Raw genomic sequence first — 26,546 nt, 5'->3', positions numbered from 1 at the left:
CCCGGAAATGCAACCCTCTCAGCATCGACGTAACCTGACACGCGGGTGGTCTTACTATCAGGGGACATACATTTTTCAGTTTATTTTCGATTTATTTTCAATTTCGTTGATTAATTATTCTTATGACAAATGTAACCTATAATTTGTAACGGTGTCAATGTTACTGGATTCGCACTGGTTGGAACAGCTCATTTATGAAATTGATAGCGTTCGCCTTTGACATGTGAAAAGATACTGGACAAATGTGTAATACTGCAAATACTGCAAATCCGGACATTTAATTTTAGCTTGATACCGATGTTCGAAAGTCGACCCTTTATATAGAAAACCAAAATTATGGTACAACTGGACGGGTTGACTCATAGCCATCGATCAGATGACTTAAGAATTCAGCACCTGGAATATGCAACTCTATCGGCATCGGCGTAACCAGCCGCGGAGATGGCTTTACTGTCGGAGGACACATTTTTCAGACGAATTTCGATTTATTATTATGAAATTTCGTCGATTAATTATTCTTGCGACGAATGCAACCTGCAATTTGTAATGGTGTCAATGTTATTGCATTCGCATTGGTTAAAATAGCGTCTTCATGAAATTGATAGTGTTCGCCTTTGACCTTTGAAAAGATACGGCCGCAAATCTCTACATTTAATTTTAGCTTGATACCCGTGTTCAATGATCACGTTCTCGAACATTTAATTTATCAATTCGTTTTTAATTATTTCTATTCTCCTTTAATTTGCTTGACTTCTGTCTATTTAAAGAGCACGGATCAGGAACTTAAGCCGTAATTGTCGTAACCATCCCTAAAAGATTTGACTTTGAAGAAGACAATTATGGCAGCCGAAGTGTCCGCAGTCCGTAGCTAGATTGACCGAACGGATCAAAGGATGAATAAATGATACACAGCGTGATTAACACATCCCACCTAAAAATATTTTATTGCTAATTAGTCTGTTCATAACATGTTTGTATATTTACAAATTAATTACCCGAGTATGTATACGTATATGAGCATCTTACGTTAAACCGATAAAAATGTAGACGCGTTCCGCTTTTGTACAAGAATGAATACCCGCAGTCGTATCGATTATTAATTATGAGAATAGGACAGTGAGAGAAGAAGAGAAAGAGAAATAAAATTATAATATAACAGCAATTGATAATCGATGGATATCGATAGAAAATATGATATACAGTAACAATATAAACACGCGGCACTTAGGCTAATGTCGGACATCGAGCGCTAGGAATAGAAAGAGCATTCTCTACCTAAGAATACTACCGATAAAATATATTGTAATAATTATAAAACATTGTTCACGGGGGAATCAATTCTGACGAGTTCAAGGAGATTAAGAAATAAAATAAAATAAAATAAAACAAGGAGACGGGCGGGGGATACGGTCTTGCAAAGCCTAAAAACATATTTTTCACGAGTAAACTCAACGCTGGAGTTGCCGCGGAGGAGAAGAGTTTCGTGTAAAACCGATCACCCAGCGAAAACGATTAATTACTAGGCGAGGAAGACACGGTGTCCCATATTCTGTTCCTATTACAGACTGCGGTCGCGCGAGTATTTTCACAACGGCCGTCGCTTCTTTACGTTTATCTACACGTAAACATATACATAATTAATTAAACAATACATAAACGTTCTCTAAATCGACGGGCTCGTCGAAACAGTCGTGCGACCGCAGCTATGACCAAACGAACGCTAGTTTTAACGAAACTCAATCCCACAACTTATAATGATACTATATACAGTCCGTGTACCTGCGTTAAGTTATCAGTCTTGCGGCTCTCAAGAAGAAAAATTGTATAACCAAGGGTAAACGATACAGCGAATCGCGGTGAACCCAGCGGAACCATTAAACGCTAATGTCTGGGCCCGTGTCAATTAGGGTACTGTCCAGAACCCCTGCGTCTTGAGTATTTCAATGTACTTTTAACAAATGGTACAAAAATGAAGCTGATTCAGAATTAGGCCGCTTCGAATACAAACTGGCATCATTGACACTCCTTTAAACATGTTATGACACCGTTCGCTGACCAAAACCCAAATAATTTTGGATCCACAAGATTCACTGTCTCGCTGTGTCGTTGCAATGCGCGTGTCTCTGTTTTGTTAGTACACTGATCGAGACGATAGGAAAGCTAATTCGTGCTTTTTAACTAAATTACGGACACCCGGGCTTCTTCCACTCGCTGACGCACCTAATTCTCGTTTTGATTAGCTCGCGACGACCAGTGGAAGAGATCTAGGAACTGTGAAGCGCGCTCGATCGGAGGGTAAACGACCGATCGATGATTAATAGGTCGCATTGCATCGCTTCCACCGATTGTACAGTCAGCGTCGTTTCGTTTACAGGAGCTGAGTCGAATAAATCGGGAATCAACCGCGCGATTAATAGAAACAGGTAATTAAGCCACGTTCCCACTTGAGACGGTTTTATATTGGCTCTGCCCAGCATTCGCGGAGCTCCTCCCATTATTATTAGTATACAAGGAACATTCGAGTGACGTCTCGCAGATTCATACAAACGCAATTAATTAAAACGCACCATACTAGACACAATCGACCGCAAATAAATAACTTATCCGAGCACGAACACATTCAACTGCCCGCCGAGCAAAAAGGCTGGCGAGGCGACTCTTTCAAAAATGACTACGATGCCTCTGAATAAACCAGAATATATAAATTACACGGATAAAATCGGCACTTCTAGATTAGACAAATAAATCACTCTTTTCTATGTACATTCTGGTCGAAGACGATTTTTCTTTACACTTTACAGGATTCTCGGCAACTCGATTTATTGAGAGGCACTTTGGCAACGTCGCTCGAGTGGTAACGCGGCTTAATATCAGTCGAAAACTTCGGTTTTGCCACCTTTTCTTATCCAACGGGTGTTCCAATGATTCTGGATAACGTACACATTCTTTAATGTCAGCAGAATACTATGTTCTCGACCATTTACTAATACGTTTGTAGGAAAAGGTGGCAGCTTGCCGGTGAATAGCTCCGAACCAGCAACGAACTGATTCATCGAACTCGTTTTTCGCTTTGTCTGTTACTGCTTTAACATATGTACATTTATATATATATATATTATATCGCGTTCGTTCTATATTGGGTGTCCTCGAATTCAATCTTACGTTCGATAAATATTCTTCCTCAACTAGATATCACTCCGTTCATTTAACAAAACCCCATATGCACACACACACACACAGAGAAATATACTATTGTTTCCTACGCGATTATCAGGAGGATCGTGTTTTAATTGTCTGGCGTTCGCCCGATGATTCAAGGATCATTGGACGATCGGATATGCGACCATTAGACCGAGGACCTTTACGCATTTTTTAATTTCTTTAAGCTATTTAGAACATATAAGTCTTATTTTCGTTTCGATCTTATTATGACAAAATTGAATTTTTACAACTACCGCAAATGCACCAGATCCACAGTCTAATCAGTGTAAATACCCGTCGAGGATCGAAATCGTTTCGTTCGTTCTGTTTCCATAGTATTCAATCGTTCCAGACAGTCTTCCGTGGATCTAACTGATTTGGAAATCGATTACGCGTGCTAAAACGCGTCTGGAATGGATCGAGTGCAAGATGCATCGTCGAGAAAAGTCGACACCTCAGACATTCAAGGAGCAGAGAGAGAAAGAAAGAGAGAGAGAGAGAGAGAGAGAGAGAGAAATAATCGCTGCGGATCAGCGATGAAGATAATTAGTACAAGTCGAGAGCGTCATTGGCATAAAAACAAAATAAAGAACAGTGTTGAGAATTGAAGAAGACCATTTTTACCATACTCGATATACACTGGCAGCTAGTTTGCTAGAGATCTGTTTACAAAAGAGAGAAAGAGAGTGAGACAACGATATACGTATGTATAAACATGAGTATCGAGTCGTGTATATTAAGTACTAAATGGTCGGGGAGTTCTGAACCGGAGGGAGCACTGCACAACAATATCATAGGAGAGTCGAAAGCTGTCTGTTCTTCAACACAATACGTTTGCTACGATTGTCGCCTAATTCTCAAGGAACCGTTGCTTCTAGCTCGATATCGGAATACCGCTTGCAAGATATAAATGTGTTTCTCTGGATCACGAGGCTTAAGTACGAGTACAAGAATACGTCCAGGAGACGGCTCCTGGAGAGTCATACGACTTTGGAATACAACGACGAGAAAATAGCACACTCGGCTGGGGTGAATCAGGAGATTTAATAAGATAAATTTCTGAGACGTTAACGGGACAGAGATCCTAGGAAGGCCCTAGACCCGGTTAAGAAGCGGACAATACAAACCGCTATTGATGGTTTGAATTCATGAATGAGGCCGAGTTGGGGCGAGGATAATTCTCTGTGTTTGTAAATGACTGTCGACAACCGTCGGAGTCCTGTTTGGCTAACAGTCGAGGGTCCAGGCTCGAATTCCAACAAGGTCAGTGATCTTCGAAAGCGAATGAAACCGTTTTCTTAAGCTGGATCGTGTCTAGGGATCGTCGTCAGTCGTTGCTCCTGGCTCTGTGGGGGAGGCTCTAATGCGTCCGACATTTTTCACCTCGACGCCATTCCCTAGTGATCTACGTTCCAGATCTATGTTCCAGGTCCGGGCAACGTCCCTGTAAAGAAAATCTCGTTCTCTGAGTATCTGTGTCATTTGTTCCACGCGACTAAAGTCACAGGAGACGCGCGTGTTACATGCCTAAGAGACTCAAATATTACAAATGTTCAATCCCACCAAATATTTCCAACTATATATATACTTTCACATTAATTCTCACTCAGAACTAAAAGACTAATTCATTTCTACTTCTCCAGCTTAAGATAACCTCTTGGACGCTTTCTTAATATGTAGTTCGAGCTCGAACTACGCCGTTATGAATTGTTATCAAAGTAATTTCGACTCCGGCGCTAGAGTACTTGTTAATCTTGGCATCTGACTGTAGTTTGATAAACTCACATCTCGGCTAAATTCGAGGAAAGTTCTCTTCCCATTGCTACCGTGTAATACACTCTCGAGACAGTGAAAAGGATATACAAGTCAAGAGGCGATCTCGAGCTGATAAACGAAGAATGATGGATCGATAGATCACGAAGAAGTTGAGCGCGTTGGAAACATTCGCCGCGATTAGAAGTTCGTTTGCAGCCGCGGTCCGGCGTTCTTGTACGATCCAGTCGTACAATGTCGTACATACAGCGCCGAGCATGCATTCCGTCATGCGATAATAACAGCGGTAGCTCGCTTGTTGCGGTTCTTCTCGGAAACAATAGCGAAGAAAGCAAAAGAGAGTGGATCGAATTTCGTTGTCGTCGTCAGGCGTCTTGTTACTGCGTGCACGCACCTCGCACACCTTCGCCTTCAAACAAACGCACGCATTTATATACATACATTCTTATACACACACGGTGAAACAGATTCGTTCCGAATAAGCGTACAGGTTGGCTCAAGAGTGGTGTCGGAAAGTGGACAGACAGCTTTTCAGGCATCCCGTATATTCAACGTCGCTTACTCAACACCGAACGAATCCTTTCTAGAATTTTTTATGCACTTCTACCGGCACTGTCCTGCGGTTGAGTCGTTCAACTCTTAAACTAGTGGACTGTGCAAGTCTGAAATAACCATCTTCAAATGTGTAGCGACGTAATTGCTCAAGTTGATTCCCTAGCTAATTCTCTGGTACCTCCTCTCGCAACTCTCTTTTCAATTGCGCTCTACTGTCTCACTATGCCCCTAATATATCTAAGTAGATTTACCGAAGTATAAAATGCAAAGTCCACTTAAGAGCAGAAGGAACAAAGCATCCCACAGCTCGGACAGTCCAGCAGTGCGACGTGGTTCGCGAGAAACATTGTTGCGCACCGTCGCGAAGGACGGCGGCGTTCAATCAAGTAAAAAAATATACACCCGCCGTTCTCTCATTGATCGTTGACCCCCAGGACAACGAGCGATCGCGACCGATTCCGCTCGAAACCGCTCGCCTCCGCGTTGCGATGTCATCAGGTTGATTTCCATCGTGTTATCGTCGCAAAACGATTGTTGATCGCGGAAGCTTCGCTCGATACCATTGGCACAACTCTCCCCCATCGTTCTATGGCGAGCTATTTGGCTCATTCGTTTCTATAATCTCGTGTGCGCCCGCCATACTAGTATAAAAAAGGGCAAATCTAGCGCCAACGACATTGCATTCTCGTGTGAATGAAGCTTCCGCGTGTGCCGATCATTCTGCGGTCCTTTCACCTGCATTACGTGCTAGCGAATGACAATCCTTTACCCACCCTACCCAAGTGAAACCCATTAAAAAAAAAAGAAAAAAAAAGACAGAATAATAGAACACAAGCCACATCCGTGCACAAGTTCGTACGACGAGGAAAAAAAAGCAGATAGATTGACAGAGAGTGAGTTGAATTAGAGAAAGAAAGGCGGCAAGGACGGTGAGTTTCTTCAGAGAAAGAAGAACGGATCAGCGAGATCTGGTCAGCTCGATGCCGGAGAACTTATCTTGACGGGACGTCCTCGGTTTTGGCAGCGAAGATCCAGGAAAGATGAAGAGTAGGAGGAAGAAGGCGACGTTCGAAAAGAAGTCGCACGACGGTCTTCGTGTCAGCAGAAAAGAGGAAGCTTCGATGGGAACCATCTCCGATGATCGATGATGCGCTCTGCGCGTCGATACGCCGCTCGGCTAATTTGCGTGGATTCGGGTTTTCCGTGCGTTGCTGTCTGAAAACGAAAGGGAATTGAATCAGTGAGCAGAATTGGAGAGCAAATAAATGTTGGTCATTGTCGTGAGCGAAGTTCGAAACAAAAGAAAGAAAGACGTTTAAATTCTTTTTGCATCTGTGTTGTTGACCGCGGTGGAGATTATTCATGGCAACGTCCGCGTTGTGGCTCACGTGAATACGGCAATTTATTGTTCTTTTCTCTTTCTTTCTTTTTTTTCTGTAACCTTACGAACAGCGCGAAGGACGCGAATCGTCGCGGCGTTTAATGGCCGCCGTTTGACCTCACTCAGAAACGTCTCTCCTTGACCCTTATTCACGGCACTGCCCCGGCAACTAATTTTATGCTTTCGGCCATTATGTCAATAGAGACGCACGTGTTTCCAGAATCTGGAACGGCTCTCCGCGAATCGTGCCATTCAGTTTTGCCCGGCGTGTTATTATTCTACGGAGGAGGCGAAATTCGACGCGGCATTATCAATGACGCAATTAGACGATCCATTTCGGTACGCGAACCCGTGCCATTTTATCGCGACGAATAATTCTCGTTATCGCGGCTCGTCCCGATGTAATAATAGATGAGCGTGGCGATAAGCTCAATTTGTCGTAATCCGATTAGAAGACGACCAATTAAAATTCCGCGGCGACGAGCTGAATGACCGGGATGAATGAAATTTCGAAATCGAATTTTTCGCGGCAACTTTCGCGTGCACGCGCGGCAGCGGGGGGATCGGTTGAGAATGGGTTACAGGCTCCCAGGGTGCCGAGATTACTCGGTCAGCCTACGCGTCTAGACGCCTTGAAAGTTTTTACAATGTTCCCGAGGCGTGGTATGTCACGACTGCAACGCGGCGAGATGCGATATATACGATCCTGCAACGCCACTTTTCACAACCACGCCTCGACCGGTAGGTACAAACTGTACACCGATCGCCGTACCCTATATGCATCGCGGGCCGGCAACCGCCGAGCCAGGATCGATGAATCTTTCTGCGAATTCCGATCGCTTTTTCTCGAAGACGCATCGATCCTCCAATTAAACCCGATCCGCGTGTGACCATAAATTTAAACTGAGACGCGGCTGAAAAGCCTTTTAATCGGACGGATCAAAATGAACGCCGTATCTAGGCGGCATCATTAGAGATGCGTGCTGATAAATCGGAATATAAAGTCGAAGGTGTCTCGGATCCGTGAAATAGAAGTATTAGGGTGTCCCGTAAGTTCTTTCCTTTTTTTCTGATGCGAAATGATTACACGATATTTGTTGTTTAAAGTTGATTTATCGAGTTATATATATGAACCCCGTTCTGCTCTATTACCTTCTCCCATCTTTCAGGAAGCCTCATTATGCCGTCTTTCCAAGATTGTTGAGGCTTATTTGCAAACTATTGATCAAGGTGCGTTTTTATTTCGCTTACGAATTTAAAACGTTTCTCACGGAGAGAATTTTTTTACGAGAAGAACAAGTAATAATCAGTAATGTCTGGGGAGTACAGAGGATGAGGTAGAACGTCTCAATCAAACTGCAATAATTTTTGTCTTACGACCAACGCAACATGCGGTTTTGCGTTGTCGTGATGAAAATTTGACGGTGTGGAACTTCGAATCGATTCACATATCCCATCTTGATTAAATGCTTATGTACCGTTGTCCTGGGTATGTTAGTGGCATCCGCTATCTCGCGCACACTATATCGCGGATTTTCAGCGAGCATATCTTTGATAAGGTCCGCATCCATCGTTGTTGGACGGCCGCTGCGGTTTTTATCTTTCAAATCATAATTGCCAGCTCTAAATCTCTTAAACCAATCGCGGACTGTACTAATAGTCGTAGAACCATCACCGTAAACGATAAAAATCTCGTTTGCAGTGTTCTTCGCTCTATCACTTTTTTTAAAGCAATGAAGCATAACATGCCGCAAATGCTTCTTTTAGCTATCCATATTGAACGGCGTAGACAAATTTTTATAAGGAACTTTGTCACCAACGAAACGTACTCTAAAAGAGCTCTGGGATGACTGAAACCGATACCCTAAACAGCCAAGAGGTAAGCTGCGTGTTTATATAAACACAGCCAGTTGGATTCATTTAATAGCGCGGCGCGGAAAGAACTTATGGGACACCCTAATAGTAGGAACGAAAGAGACAGGAACAAGGATGAGAGGAATGCCATCGAAAACGGACAGGGAACTAAAGAAATTCCTGAATCAGAAGTAGAGGGACAAGGAGTAGTCGTATAAGGATGCCGAAGGTGAAAGAGGAGTGGCGCGGGGTATGAAAGCACAAGTAAACCAAATGAAGAGAGTGGAATTATGAGGACGCGCCGGATGAGATATGGATGGAAATGAGAAAGATGAAAGAAGAAATTAAAGGGGAAATAAAAGAGAGCGGTAATCGCGAGAACGATGATCCAACGTAACGAGAAATAAGCGAGACGAAGGAGGGGGCAAATAAAAAATCTGGAAGTTAAAAATACGTTGTTAAAGATACGAGATAGAACGCGAGGAAAACGAATGAACAATAAAAGGAGATCACAAGGCGGTGGGGATCTCTCTCTGTGGAAGTTAATCAAAGTCGACGGTGACACAACGCAATCCTCCGCGTCACCTGTTGCAGCTTTTGAACAGGTGCAAGCACTGGCGCCACCGCGTAAGCCGATTTAACAATATCGCGAAGTGGGTTAATGCGTGCGGACAGGGTCGTTTCGCAAGCTCTTCTTTTATTTGACTTTTCGCGGTCGCGCGGCCAAGTGGGATCGGGGATCCGGTGTGTTTTGTTTAGACAAAGTCTGCTCTCCCGGTCCCCGCGGCGCACGTGGTTACGTATGAATCGGCGTGGTATTTTCAATGCCCGGTCTACTTTGTGCAAATACACGTGCCGGGAAAGCGTTCGCGTTCGTCAGCTATCTGGCAGTCGGCCAAGGATGGGTGCCCGTTCATTCTTTTGACCATGAAATCGTTCGCGATCTATCAAGGCCCGCGAACCGCTCGGAAATCATTGCCCCTGTCCCTGTGAGAACGGCCGTGCGGCCGTGTGCTGACCCGCGTACCATTTCCGGTACGCGATCTTCAATTAACACCAGGTTCGCGGAACGCGTCGAAATGGCGCGCAACAAATTTTTCAATTCGCGATCGTTGAAACTGCAAAAATACGAGGAATTTACCGGCCATTTATTCTAATAAAAGTCGTTATAGATACGAGCAAACAAGTGTTTGTTATCCGAATGGAGCAATATAGCAGCTCTTCGGTGTTCCGCGTACGGAAAGAGTCTGTGAAAGGGTCTGCGGCGAGCTTCCGGAAATCGGATAGCAGAAAATTGCTGGTTGGCCGGGCCGGTGGTCGGGGCAATAAATTTGTCAAATTGCTGGCGAACAGTGGAAAGTTCCCCGACGGTAATGCGTCTCCGATCGGATACACGTGACCTGAAAGAAGTTCGTTCGCACCCGTCGCGTCGGGGACTGGCGTCTCGTCGGTACAAATTTACAACGTGAAGGTAGCCTCACATAGTTGCTCGAGCATTTCCTGGTCGAACCGAAATCCCAAAGCGCCGCAAGAATCGGCTTCAGATCAAAGAGTCGAGCGTTCGGCGAGCATCCCTCGCGATGCTCGATATCTGGAACCCGCTACAACGAAATTAATCTCTCGATCCGAGTGTCTGCCTCGAGCTAATTCGGCGAAACGTCCGGCCGGACGGCATCGAAAACAAACGATGACAACGATGCCACTTATCCGATGGTCTAAGTGCCGCGTAATTAACGCGGTCGCGACCGTAACCGGCCGATAGAGTAATAGAACGCGAAGACCTACGGGTAGATATAGGTGAATTCAATTGACGATCGCGAAACTGGTCCTGGTTAACGGGTCAAGGAACGATCGCGCGACGAACGGAGCGCAGGCGAAAGGGGAAGGAATGAGTTTATCTTGTCACGCGTGGTAACAACCTTTAGTTAAGGCGATTAGAGTCAGGCGACTCGTCGGTCGCGGCTGTTATCGTCGTGCCACGGCAGATTGTTATTTATAGAGAGAAAGTACAGGCCGGGCGCGCACGCAGGCTCGCAACAAGAAAAGGTACCGATCCGAGAGTGCCGCGCGGCCCCGGCTCCTCCTGTAATTTCGTCGCGATTTTTGGCTTTCTAGCCGTTGAAAGCGGCCGAGAGCAAAACCGCGACGCGACCGGAATCGCGAGGCCTCGCGATTTAGCAACCTCGAGGCTCCTGCGACCTCCGTTGCTCTCTCTCGTCACACTTGGCCTCTGGGGTCTCTCGTCCTTCGTTCCACAAGCGGCGAGGACGCCGCCGACGTAAAAAGGATCGCATCTCGCATCTAAATTTCGTTTACGGCCAATTTCTGCGTTTCGCAATCGGCGTCTTGCTGAAATTCTATAGCCGAGTGTACGGCCGAATAGTCTCAACCCTTCGCGAACGAAAACGAGGTGAAGGACGTACCGCGGCATTTACGCCTCGTTTCGTCCACGCCCATGGAGGTCCCCCATGGGGACACCCATGGAATCGACGAGCGATAGACGGAAACGAACGTTCGTACCGGCAACAGTCAATTCTGATTATTGATAAACGCCTAGCCGATCGATCAATCACGATGAAAGTGCACATACATCAATGTTGTACGGACTACATATCTGGAATAACTAGCGTGTCCCTATTTGGCCACGTGAAAGACCGTCGTGGATAGCGTTGCTCTATGTACGAGCCGGCTAATCCCATCAGAAAATTGTCCGGCCATCAAAAGCTTTCTACGAACCGAGAGGCAGCCTGTCCGATCCCGCAGAGCAAACAAGTTAAGTGAAGCCGAACATGCACGACGAATTAACTGGTCGCCGCGACGCCGTCGGTTACCATCCTAGAAAGCAGCGCGACAGGAAGGTACGGAATAGGTGCAGGTAATGGCGCGGGTATTGGTGCAGGCCTTGGCGCGGGTATTGGTGCAGGTATTTGTAGAGGCATCGGCGGAGGAAAATTGTGCCCGGCACCGCGGCGATAAAGCGTTCCCGTCACGAAATAGCAAGCCGAAGGAAATCGGTGTATCGCGATACGCAGAATGCGTGAAGTTTCGTTACCGAGAACCGATTACCTCGTCGATGCAACGTAAAATTGTACGTAAGATCGTAGTGTGTCTGCGGTATGTCGGGCAAGATCAACTTACCATAGAAGTAACGCGACCAGTGCCTCCTCTCCGATCCCGCGCCGTGCCTTCCACCTCCGAACGTGTCTCTTTTCCATGATCTCCGCGCGTAAGAGCGTCCCTTCTATGTCTCCTCGTGTCTTCTGTGCGAACGATGCTACAACTTCTTTCTACGACTCGTTCATGATCCGGTGTGTGCTGCTTGTGTATGTGTGTGTGCGTGCGCGTGTGTGTACATGTTAGTGTGGGTCCGCAGCATTGTCCCTCCGATTTCAGCTCATCCGGTGGTCCGTGTCGCTTCTTCCCTTCTCTCGTCGATGCTCTCCTCTCCGGGCCTCTGTTCCTGGCGCGAGTTCCCGACGACACACGCTTCATACGGCCACCGCGTCCCTCGTGTGCCGCAAGAAGACGCCGCGACGCCTCGTCCCGCGTGATCTACGCCTCGACAATTAACCAAGCAAATTGGAAGAATTTGTACGGTTTCGTACATCGTTTCACGGGGATCGTCGCCGGTTCACCAGTACGGGGCGTCGTTCGCCAGGTGTTGCCAGGACGCGAACTCGCTCCAGGTGCGAACGTTCACCCTGGTCGCGTCCGTGATCCGCGGTATGCTGTTCTCCCGCGCCATCCCGCTGCTCGGGATACCGTCGCACTTCGTCGTCAAGATGTCGTACCGTTTCGGCGGGGCTCGGGGCTGCAACCGAAACAACGAACGGCCACTGAACAACGGCCGCTACACCACGGGCCAATACGGCGCCAATTCTCGTTATTTGAACTTTACACGGGCCATGCTCGGACTGCTGTGGGATAACGAGGACGCGCACAAGCTGGACGAGAGCTGATGCCGCTAACACATAGTTTCCCAACTTCTTTTTGCCCTTTATCCCTGAAACGCCTTCTCCGGTATACCGCGAGAACCCTCGCCGAGTTGGGAAACTGTGGGTTAGCGTGAGCGCGCAAGCGGAAACAAGCAAGCAACGCTTTTGGAATAGGTAACCGTCCAGCTAACTTCATCGAAGTCCTCTCAGACGCCGGGTGAAGCTAGCCGTCTGGACAACTGCAGGCCTCTGAGCACCTTTCCAAAAGGTCTGAGATACTCCATGGGGATCAGCTCCTCGGCGGCGTTACACACCTCCAGTTTCTTGCGGACGATGAAGTTCTTCCCCTCGTTGTTGTCCCAGAACTCTTTGCAGTCGGTGCGGTACCGCACGCAGAACTCGACCACGTTCGACTTGAGCGGCAGGGTCAGTCGAAACCGGAACGTGTCGTAGAGGATCAGTGCAGGGGAGCCGGGCTGCTCGACGTACGTGCAGTAGACGTCCTCGTGCGTCTTCCAGGAGTCGTTGCTCGCCCTGACCACGACCTCCTTGTCGTAGGCGATGTTCCGCACCTTCACCGTGCCCACCAGACATTGTTCAGACTCTCTGACGATCACGTTCTCCAAGCTCACGTTCCCTTGGTCGAGTTTCCGCCGGAATGCCAGGTAGTCGCTGGCCGGTTGCGGGAACGTTACTTGCCAGGGCGACGTTACCTCCGGCGGCTCCTCGCTGTCTATCTTCGAGTGAAGAAGCCTGCCGGTTAGGCCGGCCAGGTACGCCGTGCTCCATAATGGCGGCACGTTGCTGGGCTCCGACATCACGCGGACCTGAACAAGACCGTGGATCGTCAGTGATTCGGCTCTGATAAAGTCAAGGATCGCGGGGCCAAGAATGGATGACTACTGAAATGGTGACAATGCAGGTGCGAGAGGAGCCGTGTGTACCTGGGTAAGCGGACGACCGCGGTCGTCGGCGAACACCACCCTCTTCTTCTGCTTGTTGTTGCCATCGTTGCTGCTGCGAAGGTTGTTTATCGCTAGAGAACCGGTCGACAGGCAGGGTCTTATCCTGGGCGGCACCGACCTACTGGTAATCGTCGGTGCCGTTACCACTAAGGGACTGTACAGCAGCGAGCTGTACACTGGCGGACTATGCCCCAGAAGCAGCTCGGCGGGCATCGCTATGGAACACATTTAGACCTGGAAAACGCAAGATAATCGTCTCATTAATCCATTGTTTCTACCGTGCGATTCACGGGTCTCGCTAAGCTCCGGAACTTTCGAGCCGCTTCAGAACAATCGCGGAGCACCCCGTTAGCTCGGAACGCTTAGCTCCTCTCGGCCGAAGCGTAATACACCGAAAATACCACCTGCGACCGAAAATAGCGATAATCTTCCGCTATCGCACGTCGTCGTTAGACTGTTATCCTTGAGGATCGTGCGGATATTTTTGGATCCGATCGTCGCATCCTCGGGCAGACGTTCGAATCGGACTCGAGACCCGACGAAGCTGGAATTGGCGCCGGCCGAACGCGGTTCAACGGCGGAACACTGAATAACTCTATGAATAACTTACGTTGTCGGTCGGTTGCCAAAAATTTCGTCAACGGAAACGTGGGAACGGGGCCGATCACGTGAGCGCCTGACTAATCGAAAATCGCGTGACAAAACGAGCCGCAAATATTCGCGGATCGAGAGAGAGAGAGAGAGAAGAGCGACGCGCGGCGGATAGGTGGAACTTGTAAAGGGAGCCCTAAGTCCATTTATAGGTTTCAATGAAATTTTATCTGCCGGTTGCAGAATGAGCTGACTCAGTCTGTTGACCGACTTGCTTGCTAGGGTAGATAGCGCGGGCGTATTTTTCAGAGTAAATAGAACTAGATATACCTGTCTAGCCGACAGTGCAACGACATCGTGCGCGCCGTTGCTCGGTTCGATGGGAAAACCGATCGCCGGAATCGTGCCCAGTTCTCGCTGGCAATTGTTCTCCAAAAAATCACTCCGGGTCTAGTAGCCGAACACGGTCCCCGAAGCTCGCTTTCTGCCGCGTCGGTCACACCGGTGACCGACGGCGAACGACCGGACCGAAACTACCGATTAACGGCGCCGGGAAGTCTGCGAAGTTCAGGAAAATTAACTCGCCGCTGAAGGTGTTAACTGTTCGACGGATAGCGTACAACGGAGAACGCGGACACGCTGTTCTATCACGGTGGCGGTCTTCTACGTGTCGGAATAGGTCCCTGCTGTAGTCATGTTACGCCCGGAGTAGAATTACTGACTCTTAACTATGGCTAGATAGTCTCTTCTCCCGTCCCGCGAGACTCGCTCGCAAAACTAGACCCGGCATGTACCAGACCGGAACCGTGCAAACACACCTAAGCATGCACTATCCGGTGAGCGCGGTATACTTAGGTGCACACGCACGGATCGACCGGTATCGTGAATTCGATGTGTTTCGGGTTTCATGCGACTCGAATTTATGACCGGTCATTTCTATTCCAACTCTCCCTTCTTCTCCCTCCCTTCCTCTCTCTCTTTCTCTTTCTCTCTCGACTGATCAGACAGAACATCAACATGTGAAACAGCGAAAAAATGATAGGGTTATCGCAAAAGCGAAATAGATACTGTTGGCGCCGCTGCATTTTTGTAAACAGAATTGTTTTTGCTAGTTGCAAGATTACAGTTTACCGACGGTCGAGGACGAATGGCTTTTCCCCAACGCCAACGGCCTTTGGGAAATTTTCCTGATCCTTGCTATTACGACTGTTAATCGGCAAACCTCCACGAGAAGCGATCGAATCAATTTCTTCGTTCGATCACAGGTTATAATAAAAATAGCGGGAAATCTAAATAAATTCAGTCTCGACGTTTTTTTGTAGGGTGATCGCGTTTCAATTTAGTGTTAATAACGTATGAGAACCACCGCTACTCTAGATATTTTTGCACGAAAGTCCGAGTGCTCGTAAAAATCGTAATTGGAACAGTCGCCATATTTTCTGCTCGCGATGACCCGTCGTCGACCCTGTTCAACGATTTTTCAGTCGCTTTTTGTTCTATCTCGTTGGATCTTGTCGCGTCAGGAGTAAATAATCTGGTGATTTGTAATTTTATTGTAAATCGGCTACGCAGCAGAATGCTGTAAGAGAGTGTGTACACTATTACGCGATGCAAATGGAGAAACAAGCAGAGTCAGCTTCTTCCGGCGCTTAACGTGTCTCAACGGGAACAATTGATGAGTTATTTATCGTGGCGACCGCGGCCGCCTGAATAAAAAGTGAACGACTTTTAATGAGCCCCGTGAAAAGAAGTGATTTACGAGTATCGTGCCTCGAGGCTATACCCCGAGTGTCGCGAATAGCCAATGCACGGCCAACGAGTACAACGTCGAGAGATGACGGTCAAGGAGAAGAAACAAAAAAAAAAAAAGAAACGGTAGCACGACGAAAAGAATCATCTGCGATGCGCGGCCGATGCGAAGCGACAGGGTAGAGGTCGCGTATGAAACGCTTATGCATTGTTTATCATTACGTGAACGAGACGCGCCAAGGTCGGGCCGCGTTCGATCTGCTGAGACGATCGAAAAAGAGAAACACGACCGGAGGAGAAAACGATTATCGTAATTTTCCGCATATTTCGACTTGTGATCCCCTGGGCAGAACTGCATCGACAGCGGCGCGGTATCGTCGCGATTTTTGCGTACGCACGCCGGCGACTTATCTGCGCGCGACAATTTTGTCCCGTTAACTTCTGAACCCTGACCAGCAATAACAACAAAAACAACCGCGCGAACGAATTTTCCGTGATTCGGTGTCAAACTTCTGCGCGCGAGTCTTGCGCAATAATTGTTTTTAACTGATAGCCGACCAATTAAACCAAAAAAAAGATGGCGGTTGCATCTGTAACTGCACCAGCGTGTACCCAAGATCACGTGAATCGGTATCGCGATGTAACGGAATCGAAATTGACCTTTACACGGTGCCAGCTTAAAACGGCGTTACGTTACGGAGAAAATTGTAGGTTAAAGGTTACAATAACGATGCTCGCCGGCCGTTAACTACACTTTTATTCGATCCGAGTGGAAACTAACCGTCTATACCCGTGGACGGTGTCATCAGCTTCCGTAATGCTACGTGACACTTGTCTCGCGTGTTCCTCGAACGCACGCACCGATAGCAATAAGTCGCAGAAATCCATATCCGCTGATATATCGCGTCTCATCGTGTCCTCGATGCGTGTTCCAGTTTACAAAACGAACAAACCGAAGGATGGACACCTACGGATTTACAACCGGACCCTGCCGGTTCGTACGAACGCACACGGGGGTCCATAGAAAAATACACTAGACGGGCGACACGCTGCGCCGTGGAATGCGCACGATGTTGTACAACCTCCCCGTGTTACAAACGGTGGAAAACATAACCAATAAGATATATCTTATTCGCGTCGCCTTTATTCCGACAAATTTTTCGAATCGAAGGATCCGAAAATCTTCTCGAATCGTTCTAAGAATAGACACCGGTAAAATAAGAATGTAACGCGCGATATAAGAGGCAATCACGTGTGCATGCGGCTCGAAAAAAAAAGAAGCGTTGCGTGAGAAACGCGTCGTATGATGTAACGGCTCATAAAATAACATTAGAGCTATTCACGGAGTGTCGCGCGGAGAGGAAAAGTACGGGAAAGAAAGCGGAATCGGTGACGAAAAGATCGTCCGTAACTGCGGAGACAGAAACGATAAAGAATAACCGCACGGTTCAGATAATTACCAATCACGTTCGCGGTAATGCATATCTTGATGTTTCGTAACCCGCGGTCGGATTACCCCGTGACGAATACGTGTTCGAACTAATCGTGAATCACGGTGAATGGGACGGAAGATAACGTGCTGTACCGTCTCTCAATCCAGACGGAACACTGTCGTTTCCGTCATTTTCCTACATATGCCCGTCTAGCTTTGTTTAACTATCGATAAATCCCGATATCTATCGACCCGTGGAGCACTTTATATAATCCAAGCCGCTCGCGCCGTAAAAGTATGAGCAGCGAGTGTGCGGTTCGTGTACCAATGCTTTCTACATGTTAATCGAGAATAATAGAGTCTTAGAAGAATTGCCGAAAATATCAGTGGAATACTATGGGGTGAACCGTTGCGCGATCTTCTTTCGGCGGGAGAAAATAGTATCGCCGCTCGCGCCGTAAAAGTATGAGCAGCGAGTGTGCGGTTCGTGTACCAATGCTCTCTACATGTTAATCGAGAATCATAGAGTCTTAGAAGAATTGCCGAAAAATGCCAGCAGAACACTATGGTGCACCGTTGCGCGATCTTCTTTCGGCGGGAGAAAATAGTATCGCCGCTCGCGCCATAAAAGCATGGAGGAGCGAGTGTGCGGTTCGTGTACCAATGCTCTCTACATGTTAATCGAGAATCATAGAGTCTTAGAAGAATCGTCGAAAAATGCCAGCGGAATACTATGGTGCACCGTTGCGCGATCTTCTTTCGGCGGGAGAAAATAGTATCGCCGCTCGCGCCGTAAAAGTATGAGGAGCGAGTGTGCGGTTCGTGTACCAATGCTCTCTACATGTTAATCGAGAATCATAGAGTCTTAGAAGAATCGTCGAAAAATGCCAGCGGAATACTATGGTGCACCGTTGCGCGATCTTCTTTCGGCGGGAGAAAATAGTATCGCCGCTCGCGCCGTAAAAGTATGAGGAGCGAGTGTGCGGTTCGTGTACCAATGCTCTCTACATGTTAATCGAGAATCATAGAGTCTTAGAAGAATCGCCGAAAAATGCCAGCGGAACACTATGGTGCACCGTTGCGCGATCTTCTTTCGGCGGGAGAAAATAGTATCGCCGCGCGCGCGCGCGCGTGACGGCCTTGCACGCTATTCTTTTGGCGGGCAAAATTGAATTGCTGCGCGTGTCACATGCGAAGCTTTCCGTTCGTTTGACAAACTCAGCAATTTGGCGCGACAAGTCGATATCAAAAGTAGATTACAAATGGTCGCGACCCTCCGCTAAACGAGTCATGGGAGAAGCATGTTCACGTTTCGTGACTCCGGCGAGAAAATTGCGCAGCCGTCATGCTATTTCGACTGTACTCCTGGTTAAAATTAGCGCGGCGCATCTCTTCTAAGCGCTACATACACCGCGACACGTTACGCCCTTGGAACAGGTCCAATCGTCTGCCTTCCACGGGACACAAATGGACCGTCTTCCGAGTGGAAAATCAAAGGCGGGCCGCCCGGCGTGCAATTTTTCGGGCGGAAAACTGTTTTGTATCTGCGATAGAAAACCCGAGTGTATCGACCCCGGTTGTGTGCGTCAAGCGATTCAGACGTAACCGACGTGGTCTCGAAACGTTCACAGCTGCGAGATCTAGATTGGGTTAACGACAGCACACTCAATCGTTGAACCACATTCGAGCATAAACACAATAACGCGCGTACATAGCGTTTCGCGTTACCACGTCCTGTTACCTGTATCACGATTTTCCATTTGTTTTGTACGCGCTGTATACTTTAACCACGATGTATTTTGTGGCGCACACGTTTTAAATTTTGTGAATATTTTTTTGAGCTATGTACAATAAAGATGATATCATTGTTATTCTAATTATTCTAATTATTATTATTATTATTATCTACCGACGGGACGGCGAGCATGTGCCCCGTACAAATCGATGCTAGCTTGTGGCGTCTAGCTGCTAAACGAACTGCTTAAAATAACTGTCTGGTGGATCTACGGGAAACTTGATCCACGTTTACCTTTTTCCCCGTGTTTGTCTAGCGCCGTGTTTGATCATAGAAATTCGAAAGGTCCACGAACCGACATTTTCCTACGAATGTATTATCCGATTACTGTTTTTACAGACGCGTGGGGGACCACCCAACCGAGCGTTCCTCTGTTAGAATTGCCCCGTTGGTCCGAACGGACGATGTTCTGTGCAACAGGCCCTGTCTCATTGAAACAAATGGAAACGAACGCAGAGGAGAACGGGTTACGTTCCAAGCGAACGGGTATCAATGATAAAATATTATTTTTAATCCGTGCCGCGATTACAGAGAATTTATATTGAACGGTTCTTATCTAATGAACGTCGCGGCGAAAAAAAAAACTGGCATATTTCAGTCCGTGCGTTTCAATTATAATGAAATTCTCTTCTATTGTTAATTACTGTGAATCGCGTCCCCCGATAACGAGGGGTCGAGCGGGTTATTACAAGTCACGTGCGGAATTAGACTACGACTAATCCGAGAGATAATGAGCCGCGAAGTTGTATACGGAGTCCTTGACTTATCATAGATGACAGAAATTTCGTAAAATTGACTAGCCGGAAACATTCGGAACAGATAACCGTCCAACAGATAAATCATCCCGTCGACTAATTAATTAACAGTTAATTAATGGAATCGGCCGAACAGAGAAGAATCTGGACTCCATAGAAAATGTAAAAAAACACACACACACACACGAATTTCGATAGAGGCTATAACGGGACGCAACACGTGACTTCGATATTGGTGCGCGCGATATTCTACCGAAAATATTATTATCATTATTTTTCAATCACCGGAACGAAATACGCTCTTTTATGGGCGAATGTATAAAATAACAGAGATAACGATAGCGAACTCCGCCCACATTGCAAAAAACGAGAAATTTTCGAAAAATATCGAAAATATGAATTTTAATAAAAATGTTCGTAGACGCCGCGGCGAACAATAACTAATACGCAAGGATTGCATAAAAATGTGCAGCATATGCTACATATAATAAAGTATGCAACGGTGCTGCACGAGCAGCTCGTAGATATTGCAACGAAAACGAGAATTGGTCCGAAAAATATACAAGCAGGATTGTGTTTATCGTGCCTGCGGTCGGTAATGCTCACGGATGAATAACATCATCGCCTTAATTCCTCCAGATTTTCGATGCACTTCTCGCGGCAACCGCTAATTAAGCGTTTAAGTTTATCACATTATTGCGGCATTATTGCGGACGTGTTCGCGCGCCGCCAGATGCACAGTGGGAGGAAAATGTGCTTAACTAATTTCTGCATAATGATGCTCATTAATCTGAAGCGAAAAACTGTCGCGCGTGCAAATCTTTTCGCCTAGCGCTGTAACATTCCGGTAATAACAAATGTGTAGACGCGCATTAAATTGCTTGGTGGCGATGGAACTTGCATACTCCCGGTTTTTATAATATCGATACGAATTATGTAAACTGACCCATTATGTAATCAATCGATAACGGTTGGCGATACGTAAAAAGTTCACGTAATGAGACAGATACACCAGATTAGGGTGGGGGAGGTGGGGGTTTGGGGGCAGAGAGAGAGAGAGAGAGTATACTGTTTTCATTTATAATATGAATATACATATATACACACATATGCCCGGAGACCTTTTAATAAACCGAATATCTCGTTCGGAACCTTTGAGCATGCCTGACCTACGATAACAGATTTACGGCTGTTTTTTTTTAGAATTGATGAAAATACTTAGGAACGACTGGTGCTGAATATGTTATTAACGCACGTAATCAGGTCGTTATCAAAATATTTTGCCAACTTCGCATTGATACGGTTTTTTCGTCAATATCAGCGTCTCGGATGAGGTTAGAACGATTGGTAAACCACCGAGGAGTCTTCTCTTTCTTCGAAAGAATCGACGTGCCGGAGGGAAGGAAAGTCAACATTTGAACGGTAGAAAAGATTCCGCTATTGACAAAAACCCTAGAACCGGTTTCCGTTTACCTAAAACGCAAAAAATATAGGCGGTGCTGCTGCTGCTAGATATACCGGTTGACGAAATTTAAATACTTTCTTTTTACAGCGAGCCGACTTCTATCACGTGACAACCCTGTTGCCGACGGCAGCCTTGACGACTATTGTGTTAATCCTTCGTCCTTCGGCGAATTTCTTTTCTTTTCTGTTTGCAACATTAAAAAAAAACACGGTAATCGTTGCACGTCCCTGTGGTCACCAATCGGGAAGCGGCAATAAACGAGATAATCGAACTAGATATCGTGCCAATGAAACAAAAGGAAATAGCCTCCAGCGTAACCCGAAGGGTAACACTCTTGTGAAAGAAAAACAAACGCATGCCTGTTGACACCAGAGTAAAAAAGAACGTATCGAGGCCACGCCGCCGTGCGCCGGCTAAAAATACACGCGCGTGTACGAATCCTTTGACTATCTCAAAAAACCCGCTAAACCGCTAAAACGTAGACGGTCGTAAACTTTCTCTCCCTGTCATGTGCGTGTCGTGCGGGGAATATAGTGCGGGAGCACGAGCCGGACGCGTGTCCAACCAGCGCGAAGGAACGTTCTGAAAAATTTTATCGGATAATCCACGATTGGCAACTATTGCCGTTAGAAGACAACGCGCGAGGCGAGCAGCCGTAACAGTTCTCAGACCGGTATTTTTCAGCGATCAAAGGCGCCACTGAGGTCGGATCCTCTGCTGTTATCGCGTCGCGTTTCTGGTTCGAAGCAGCCCGATAACCGACATATCCTTGCCGACAGCAGTACACCCTCGAGCTGCGGAATCTTACCGGACAAAGTTTAATCGCCGAAACCATAAAGAAGACGCAACACGTCGCGTAGATCGTGCGAGATGCTTTTGTGCACCCGATAAAGGGAAACCCGTCCCGACGATAAAACTATTCCAGCGCACAGAACGCGTCTGAACATCTCGTGGCTCGTCCAGGGACAATGAATCTTGGTACCGCCACTTTTCTTTTCCCCACCGGCGGAGTTTTCGAACCTGACAACATTTCCCGCGACTTTCGATAAGGATTAGAAATTACGGACGATCGTGATCCGTTCGATCCACGGAGGAGATAAAAAAAACAGAATATTTGACCGTGATAAATTGCTCGCGATTCTCGGAATGTGCGGCGAGTGTTTCACGTTTTTTTTCTTTTTTTATTTCCGACGATCAAGATGATCGATAATAGAGAAAACACGATCGACGGTGATAAGACCGGCTAATCTCGCATACGAAACTCTGTTGTACTATATTTACACGGTCGATAAAGATAAATTGCGTGTTTAGAATATAATTTCAGGATACATTGGATGCTTGGCATGGGCAACGATAGCCTCTTGACTTTCGCTGATTTGTATGTGGAACAATAAGCTGTGAGATACACAGATATTCAATGTTAGATAAATCGCACTGCGTGACGTGTGCGTGAATATGCATCGCGGCGTATAATTTTAACGTTTCGTAATGAATATCGATCGAGAAGATTTTTCTATTGGTAGTTTTGTTATGCAAATGATTTCCCATATAAGAAGATCCAATATAAGAGGGCTTTAAACCGAAGAAGAACATTCTTATTGCGGAGGTTTTTAAAAAGAATCGAGTACGAAACCTTTGAAAAAGGAGCGGCTGGCCCAAAAAGGACGAGGCGCCATGGGTTAAGCCTAAATTAGATACCGGAGGGCGGCACTGATCTATCCCATTGGGAACGGCATTGTCACGTTGACGCGCTTGTGTAATTTCCAGGCTGCGGGGATCGCCGTATTCAAACGCCATGACATAATGGCCATTAGTGAGTCACGTGTCAGAGCGTGGCTGCCGAAACTAAACAGTCTACGCGCTTTTTCAAACGAACCGATGTTATGTAAGTCACTCGAGGGGCAACAAACTATCGTCGGCACGTTCACCGCGACAAATCGCCTCTCCTGCACTTGTTTGTTGCGGTGGGCATGCATTTCCGGAACGTAGCAAATGCCAATCCTAATCGGGCAAATCCGTGCGTCGCGCCCTTGCGATCTAACTTCACTTTCTCGCAATCGATGCACAGGAATCTTCTGCACAGAAATCTCCAATTAGAATAATTACTCCGAATCGTACTCCTCTATAATATAGCCCGTTAGATTAATCCGTGTATCATTTCAGTTAACTCGGTGCGAAAATCGCGAGGCTTTTCGCGGCGCTTTCTCCGGAAATGCACACGTTGTCGAATGCATGCGTGGGAATCGTACGTGCAAACAATTCATCGAGTGTGTCGCCGACGGACCAGGTCGAGTAGGCGTCCGCAAAAGACGAGTGACCGGAAAACGCGTACTTGTGCGGAGGCTGGAGAACAAGCGGGCACGCGCACTTAAAAACGAGCAAAATGTATTTTAAGAGAGCAGTCAAGCCGGTTATGAGAAGAAATCTGCTACGAACAGGCCTCGGACACGATTCATTGGAGACATTACCAGCGTTACTTTGCATGTTACGTTCTGTTCGAATGTTTCGCGGATAAAAAAAAGTTAGAAAAATTGGATCCGCGACGTGTCGCGTTAAAATGGTCATGCCCTACACCTGTACTTTTTTCCCCCCTCATCGCCACCCCCGCCGCTCAACCGGGATGCACGAATATCTATGATCCGCGATCTGTATGCAATGCTCGAAGAATTTATTGCTATTTCTGGAGAGTAGAATAATTTATGGCAATATATTTAGAGGCTGCAGAAGAAGATCAAGGCGCGCCAAGACGGCGACACTGTAAGTTGGCAATACGCTCAAACTACTATAAAGATGAACTGCCACGCTAATCAACCACTGAATCGCGGTTGAATGCCGGGTGTCAGAACGTTAGAAGGAATCAGTTTTATTACGGTCCGCCGTTTAAAAATAACTAGCACCCGGGGAGTAGCACCCGTTGAAAGCTCAGGTCACGAGAGGCCTCTAGTATGTATTTATTTATTGTTTCCGATGATGTGTTGTGAGGTCAGGAGCCCGTTAATCGGTCCCCCGCTCGCATCATTCAAAAGCATTCGAGATTAAACAATAACGCTACTAACAACACTCTTCCCGCTCATAAGCGTCTAATCGGGCGACGCGAGTCGATGTTCTTTCTTTATTCCACGATAAAACCGCGCTTCTCTGAAACGTAGATAACCATGCAAAACCTTTCTGGAATTTTCGTTCCCCCCACCCCTCGTACGCGATCTTTGCATACCGTTTGCACTTTTATTTGTACGATCGTACTACGTTATCTCGCAGACGTGTTTCGCGAGCGCCGTGCTTTACGCGCGAGTAAATTTCCCGGCGAACTATATTTAAAATAGAATCAACAGAATCACTACCAACCCTAGCGCACATGTTCAATGAAAGTTATTACCATGACTGCAGAATTTGAATCGTAAAGAATAGTAGTATGTAAACAGTAAATCAGTATTCGAACTTCTGTAATAGAAACTTTTCGATCTGCATTTTTTTAAACGAGCTTAATCCTTCATGCAACGAAGTGTTGTAAAACGGTTTTTTTTGTTTAATGATTTTACCGATGGATAGTTACTTTGTCGAGCCGGGTGTACTTTTTGTCTGGAGTAACATATGTACATGGCATTCGTGACATTCCGTGTGAACGTTATCTCGCGCAGTTTGTTTGTAAACAAAGGGGTCTGCTTCACGCAGACGATAATAATACCAGCGTCGGGACTATAAATGAGCTTTATCGCGAGTTATAGCTGCATAGTGCTGCAACTAATTGTGTAACCCGTCTCGGTTACATAAGAAATTGATGCGGATGCGCGACGGTTGCGTTCCTGGGTCGCGTGCAGAGAGATTCCGATGCAGATCGATCGGGGGTTGCTCGTAGATGGTGCTAGTGAATTTTCGAGCTATTTGCAAGACGGTTGCCTATCGTGCATAACAAGTTTAAACCGTCTTTAATTTTCCCTGTAGATGGCGAGCACGTTTCAGCAATAATAAAATTAATAAAACAGAACGATCGCCGACAGAATTAACAGAATTCAAAAACAAAAATTCGAACGATTCTCCAAATTCTCTGACGTTAGGAGTTCGGATGAATGAAAATCTCGTTACTCACGTGTTTATTTATCTCAGGAACGATTCGAATGCGACGTAGGATGCCGTTTTGTTGCAGCCCCGTTCCTCCAACAGCATCCAAAAGTTTTCTGAACGTAGCTGCCCGAACTTTTGAGATCACCAGTGATTAGGAATCTTCGACTTTTGATGCGACACGCATCGACGATCCAGAGAACGATCTTCGTGAAACGGTTGAGCACAAAATCCCGTGGGAAATCGAGCGCGTACGAGATCGGAAAACCGGCGTGCGAAACGATACGAATGGATGGCTCCTTTCTCCCTCACGTGGCAGAAACAGTCTAGTACATGTATCACCGACGTAGATATCGATGAGGTTCATAAGTCGTGGTTCATTCTCTTTTGTACGTCGGTTGGGTTACGACACTTACGGACTAGTTACCGTGGTTAGTACAGTAAGAAACGTGGAATATGTTTGTTAGACGCAAGAAGGTTTCACGATGTACCTCCTGGGCTGGTCGCCGGCGCGAATCGCCCGATCTGACCTCCTCGTCCGTCCGACTGCGTCTGAGAGGACCGGCGCAAGTGTCATCCGACCATAAGTCGAAGACAAGCCGGCATGTATGCGACGCACGCGCATTCTCAGCCTCGTGAGTTTCACGTGATTCCGAGAGATCCACGAATCAGCGGCCCCCGGGGCCCACGTGGACGCATTCTTGGACGGTGCTGGCGACAAACTTGATTCGTGGGCCAGAAGTTAATAGGAATTGAGAAAAGGAAACGATCGACAATCAATCGCCGGCTTTTACCTGAATTTTTACTATCGTATCAGTCCAAGTACACCCGGGATAAAACAGGGGCAATCGCTAATGCAGCCGTTCAGTCCCGCGCGGAAGTGTGCGCTTTTTCGGCAGTCACTTCGCAGAATAATGCTTTGGGCTAGATAATAAAATGAACACGTCATTAGGCATCGTGATCTTGATAAAAATTATACGATAATTATGAGTTATGTGCAATATATAAATAACAACACTGTTTACAAATTTTAATC

General features: G+C 46.7%; 1 protein-coding gene across 5 annotated transcripts; it reads right to left on the bottom strand.

Annotated features, from left to right (window-relative positions):
- Positions 1-917: 917 nt before the first annotated feature.
- Positions 918-26,089, bottom strand: Gbs-70E (Glycogen binding subunit 70E). 5 transcript variants are annotated; one of them, XM_033485781.2, is made up of 5 exons: positions 25,539-26,088; positions 13,644-13,898; positions 13,014-13,526; positions 11,903-12,575; positions 918-6,744 (listed from the first exon to the last, which is right to left on the bottom strand). In XM_033485781.2, exons 2-4 carry the CDS (start codon positions 13,890-13,892, stop codon positions 12,396-12,398), a joined length of 942 nt encoding a protein of 313 aa, XP_033341672.2. In that variant the 5' UTR covers positions 13,893-13,898; positions 25,539-26,088; the 3' UTR covers positions 918-6,744; positions 11,903-12,395. The 5 variants fall into 5 exon arrangements, with proteins under 5 accessions (XP_033341672.2, XP_076382674.1, XP_033341673.2 ...); XM_076526559.1 differs by lacking the exon at positions 25,539-26,088 and adding an exon at positions 16,786-17,012; XM_033485782.2 differs by lacking the exon at positions 25,539-26,088 and adding an exon at positions 14,586-15,167.
- Between the last annotated feature and the right edge of the window lie 457 nt (positions 26,090-26,546).

This window comes from Megalopta genalis, chromosome 15 (genome assembly GCF_051020955.1).
Source record: "Megalopta genalis isolate 19385.01 chromosome 15, iyMegGena1_principal, whole genome shotgun sequence".
In the NCBI taxonomy this organism is placed as follows: Eukaryota; Metazoa; Arthropoda; class Insecta; order Hymenoptera; family Halictidae; genus Megalopta; species Megalopta genalis.
Note: the sequence above shows the minus strand (reverse complement) of the source record. Positions and strands in the feature narration are given on the sequence as shown.

Coding starts and splice junctions, on each gene's coding strand:
- Gbs-70E (XM_033485781.2), bottom strand. CDS start 13,892: ATGTGTTCCATAGCGATGCCCGCCGAGCTGCTTCTGGGGCATAGTCCG. Junction 13,527..13,643: donor GCGGTCGTCCGCTTACCCAG/GTACACACGGCT, acceptor GGTCTTGTTCAG/GTCCGCGTGATGTCGGAGCC. Junction 12,576..13,013: donor TCGTCCGCAAGAAACTGGAG/GTGTGTAACGCC, acceptor TTTCGGTTGCAG/CCCCGAGCCCCGCCGAAACG.